General features: G+C 45.4%; 1 protein-coding gene across 1 annotated transcript in view; it reads right to left on the bottom strand.

The window, feature by feature from the left end:
- The window catches only part of NFATC2 (nuclear factor of activated T-cells 2), an 82,260-nt gene that overhangs the window by 27,911 nt on the left and 48,917 nt on the right, over positions 1 to 5,432 (bottom strand). Inside the window, exons 7-9 of the mRNA XM_017735041.1 lie at positions 2,723 to 2,778; positions 1,733 to 1,859; positions 61 to 190 (exon numbers count right to left, since the gene is read on the bottom strand). Of these exons, the coding sequence (XP_017590530.1) occupies positions 61 to 190; positions 1,733 to 1,859; positions 2,723 to 2,778 (313 nt within the window). The remainder of the gene's footprint in view (positions 1 to 60; positions 191 to 1,732; positions 1,860 to 2,722; positions 2,779 to 5,432) is intronic.

Below are 5,432 nucleotides of genomic sequence, written 5' to 3'. Positions count from 1 at the left end.
GGGGGAGAGAAAGGGCCGGGGCGCAGGTGCTGGCAGGGAGCCATAGTGGCCACGAGGCAGGAAGGGGACTCGGTGGCCATTGTGTGCTGTGAATAGTAAGGCTGTGTTACTGTCCCCAGAGCACTGTGTACTGTATTGCAGATTAAGGCTGGATCATAGTCATCAATGGGCTCTGTTTTGATTGATGGTACTAGAATAAAGCATGCAAAGGACATTATTCGCAACGAGCTGAGGAGAAACAGAGAGGTTTTCCTTGAAGTAATAAGAGATTTAAGCCTTTTACAAGATTTGTGTGTCTAAATTCACATGTCACAAGCACTGAGTTTAATAAATCACCCACATGCAACCATGGCAAAGATTCTTCAAAGCACTCTGTGCTAAGAGCTTCTTGAAAAATCTTTAACATACTAACGAACCACAAATTACTAAAATTGAAAAATTCAACACTTCAGCTCCTATTTTAATTCATTTAAGGGCTGTTCTGGAACACAGACAAAATAAGAAGTCATAGATAGGTGTTACATGTAGTACTTCCATCTCAAAGGAAGGCTGAACCAATATAAATGCCAGGACATAAACAACTCCCCATCTTTCTGTCAGACATTTAACGAGTGACCAAAGGCAGAGCTGAACTATTCTAGAGCTTTTGTCTCCACTGCACAAGGTTTCCTCAGCGCAGAGAGCTGAAGACCTGTCTGACACCATCATTTAAAAGACCATGATTTAGTAAGAGTTGTGTGAATCCTGGTGGGGTAAATGATGGTCCTCTACATTTCCAATGATTTTGTTTGTCAAATCTTTCCCAAAACACTACAGAAACACCACACAATGGAAACCATAAAGTGGTCACGCAACATTCCTTTTTGGAAGTAAAGATTCCTTCTCCTAAGTGGTCTGTTTTAGGGATTGTATTGAGATGGATGTGCGCTTCTCAATACCATTCCAGAGCAGAACAATTTAGCAACTGTACAAAACCTTCACATTGGTGACACTCTATAGAGTTCATAAATTCAGGGAGAGAACCAGAGATTTTCAGGCTGGAGGAGACCAAAATAAGAGTCTGAAGAAACGTTTTGCCTCTCCTTAGAGACAAGTCAAATTAAGACATCATTTGAAGCTTGCATAAAACCTGGTGCTGTTATTTTGTGCTTTCTGGTTTCCACAAACACAATACTGTGATTTTCTCACAATATTTTTCTCCAAGCCAAAGCTGGGAAATTCTGGGAATCTCCTTCATAATCCTGTTGCATTTATTGTGACATGGCTCACCAATCCCCGGAGGAAGAACATCAGAAAAGCATTCATATTTTTCTCAAGTAGTCTCATTCTAAAGAATATATATATTGCTTGCCTTCCTCCATCCCAAGCCCTTTCCCAGATCTGGTGTTTTCTTATTGCTGGACACGTCAGAGAAGGCAACACTCATGGTTTTGAGGGTCACATCATGTCCCAGACTGAGCCTGTTCCCACTGAGGCTCCTGGCAAACTTCCATCAAGTGAATAGGGCAGCATCAGCCCGTTGCCAAGATAACTGAGATAGCTGCCACCCCAAAGTGATGGAAATCCTGATCATAAATCACAGGCATCCTTTAAACCAAGCAGCTGTTGAGTGCTGAGCTGAATTAAATCAGCAACGTTTGGCTCCTCAAAGAATGGCAAGAAAACAACAGAGCAGAAAATCAAATCTTGCTCATGAAATAAGACAACAAGTGGCTCTGTCCCTGAGAATTACCTGGGTGATAGGTGAAATGCTGGGGTTGGCTTCTTTTTCTTTTGCCATTGATGACATAGAAGTTCACCTTCACGGCTGTGCGGATGTGCTTGTTCCGGTACTCGGGAATCTCCACAAAAAGCATGCTCTGAAATGAGGCAGGGGACAACAAGGAATCACCTACTGGGGCTGAGCAGGGATTTTTGTGTGCAGCTCCCCTTGCTACATCTGCAGGCATAACAAGAGAAATCTCCCTATTCATCCCTATAAAGAAGGGTATGAGAAAAAAGGGCAGATGGTGAAAGATCAGAAGGTTTTGGTACTGGCAAGTTGGTTTCTAGGGACTGTATCCCTCTGGAACTTGGTGCTGTCCTGAACTTGGAGAGAGAAGTCTCAGCTACAAATGAAACATGAAATGGTGATAAATGCAGAAGCACTGCTAATCCCACAGTGCTTGATAAATGAGTGTGCACTGCAGAATTCCCTCTTTTTGTCAGAATAACTCCATTATTCTATAGGCTTTCTACTGACACACAGCCAGACCCCACTGCTTTGGCAGCTCCCCGCTCCCAGCGGGGCAGGCACGGCCCATGGCAGTGTCACTGCTGGCTCCTGAAAGATCTGCCTGCCCACAGCAAGGTCCCAGCAACAAAGGGAACAAAGAGGCTCATTGCCTCCAAAGATTAGTGTTCATCTGAACTCCTGCAGGACAAACCCTGTCCTGCAAAGGACACGGCACCCAGGGGCCAGGGAAGGCAGGACAGCATCCTGCAGAGCCTGGGCTGGCACCGTGGAGTCTGCAGGACACAGATCCAGCAGTGACTCTGTTTGCTGGGGGCTGCTGCTGCATGAATGGTTTCTTTCTGCAGCACATGTACTGCTGCAGCATTGGACATTTGTTCACCATTGCTGCTCTTTCTGCTTTTGAGATGCTCTCTGGAAGCTCCCCCTTGAACACAACTTTCTCCCCAGAAGGTGCACGAGAGGACACCCAGTGCTTTGCATACTTACAGGCTGGCTCTTATCTTTGTCCACCGTTGCCTCCATTTCCCAGATCTGCTGCCCATCTAGAAGAATATCACAATATTAACCTCTCTGTGGTTTTTTTTTTAAATCATAGAACTTGACTTATTAAAATTAAAAAAAAAAAGCGACAAATTAGGGCATCAAGTTAGCAAAGCTCTCAAAGTGGACTTAATTTCAAGCACCTTCCCAGTCCAAACCAAAAGCAACAGCATTTCATTTAAACACATCATTGAACACTTCTCTCCCTAGGAAAGAGCTTACATATATATTAAAATGAAATGTTTATGTAGAAATTAGCCAAACTGAAGAATGAAATATTTAGCACAGGTGCAACATCTGCTTTTTACCGGGCCTGAGTCCAGCCAGCCTGACTGAGGGAGGGCATCATGAAGGTCAGATAACTTGTTCATGGTCACACTGGGTCAGCAGCTCAGCAAACATTCTCCTAGAATGCCACTGACAGCCCTAAAGCCACGGTAAAGTGCCAAATATTCACCGTGCTCAGTGCAAAAGCACCTCACTGCATGTGTGACAGCCCCTACCCTGAACCACTGCAAGCCTTCCTGCCCTTAATTATTACATCCATGCAGCTTGTCTCCATTCTGAGTTAGACAAAATTGTATCTACAGAGGAAAATAAAATTTGATCCCTCTGTATGGAATATCACCAAAGTAACCCCCTGGGCTGTAAGAGTGTATCAGCAGTGACAGGACATTCATGTACAGACTGGGTGCTTCCTCTGCTTACAAATATTCCTTAAATCTCGAAACGTTTTTTGCAGGGCTTTCCTTATTTTTTTTTTTAGATTTTAATCTTTATCCCTTTGATTTTTATATTCCATTGAGCCTTTTAGCCAAGCAATTTGCAGAAGAAAAATACTGATGGTCAGAAAAAGATTGCCTCATACCTTTCTGAAAGCTTGCTTTTAAACTGGCCAGGGGACACGTATCCCAAGGACCTGAGAGGACTGGGAATGCTGCAGCCAGGAGGCTGCTGTCTGCTTTAGGGGGAGCAGTGCTGGCTGCTCAGGGGGTTCCCCAGACCAGGCAGGACAAGGGGGAAAATCTCCCAAACCCTGTCCTTCTCACAGGGCTTTTAATTTTTCCCAACTCTTGGAAGTTCTGCAAGAGCTGCTTTTGTCCTCTGTTATTTAAGTACTTCTGCTTCTGGCAAAAAGGGAAATGAAAGAGTATTTTTAAATGCATTTTGCATTTTTTCTGTTGTTGTGCTCTTTGTTCTGTGCTGGGCCCAGACAATGAGCTGACAGATGCGCCAGGCTCTCCAGGCAGCCCTTCCCCAGCTGGGCTCCGTGGCCAGGACGCAGCCCCGGGGTCCCTGTCTGCCCCAGCTCCGCGTCCCCTCAGCCCAGTGGGACAGAGCCTCACCTGCCCAGCACCCCACACCTGGGACAGCCCTGCTGGGCCCTGCTCACACACACTGGGGACAGGCAGCCTTTCCTGGAGGTCATGGCCCACATCCCTCCCTCCCCTCGGCATGGGCTCCCTCACCCCAATCCTTCCCTGGGCAATGGAGACAGCCAAGGAATAGCTGGAAGTGCGGCTCCATCAGGAGATCAGGCTTCCAGCTGCTCCCGCTGCAAGGAGGGAACACTGAACAACTCTGAGTTTTGTCTCTTTTTTTTGTGTTACGTTCCCCCCGTGAGTCAGTTGTCTTTTCTAACGTGGGGCTGAGTGGCTGCTGGGGCTGGGATGGCCTCAGCAAAGCTGTCACTGGAGCCAGCACATCCCAAGGGACCAGCACAAAGGCATGGAAAATATTCCATTATTTAATGTCATTTAACATAAGCACTCACTCTGGCCACTGCTATATTCAATCTATAACCCTGTTAATGCAGCCAACTCCTTGCTGCTGTTGAGACAGCAAACAGGGAAGGGGGAAGCCAAAATACTGGGGGGTTAATCCAGAAATCCTTGCCTGATGACAAGGCAGCAAATGCTCAGTGGGGGGGATTCCTCTTCTAGGTGAAATTTGTGAAAAGAAACCATCACCGTATGTGTTAAGGAACCTCCCCACACTCCAGAAAAACCCCAAAGGATAAAGTTTTAGAGTTCTCTGAGGAAAAGAGGAGGGAAAAGGAAAAAGAAAATACGTCATAATGTAAGAGACACACATCAGAGCTGTCTCAGCAATGCCATATGAAGATGTCCTGACAACAAGGAGACAGCCAAGCAGGAATATTTGACACTGGTTTTGCTCCAGGCAGAACGTTTTCATCTTTGTTTCCGTACTGCTAAATTCAAACAGTCTGTGCAGATAACAGCAGCACTAACTTCACGAAGAAGGTGGAAATCAAAAGGATTTGTTGGTCCAAAATGCATAAACTAAAGTAGAAATGGGCCTCCAAGTCATCTGCCACGTTCAGGAAGCCTGTGGAACACATGCAACCACAACCACAGGGGATTTGATTTAGTAACTGAGCCACCGAAATTGCACTAAAAGCTAATGAAGCCATCCATAAATATCAAATGATGTTCAGGCTGAGTCCAAAGTCTATGTGGGTCAAAAGTAAGAATGAGAATAAGCAAACAAGAAATGAATGTATTTGGGGTTATCATTCCAACAATGACAGAGGCTTCTGTTTAGATAGATTTCATATTTGTGGCAGCTAAACAGGTTTCTAACAAATCTGTCAGCAGCAGCAATCCCTGTTCTTTGAGCACTGAAGTCCTGCTGA

Source organism: Corvus brachyrhynchos, unplaced genomic scaffold, assembly GCF_000691975.1.
Source record: "Corvus brachyrhynchos isolate BGI_N302 unplaced genomic scaffold, ASM69197v1 scaffold10, whole genome shotgun sequence".
Classification (NCBI taxonomy): Eukaryota; Metazoa; Chordata; class Aves; order Passeriformes; family Corvidae; genus Corvus; species Corvus brachyrhynchos.
The sequence above is the reverse complement of the archived record's forward strand: the minus strand, read 5'-3'. Positions and strand labels throughout refer to the sequence as shown.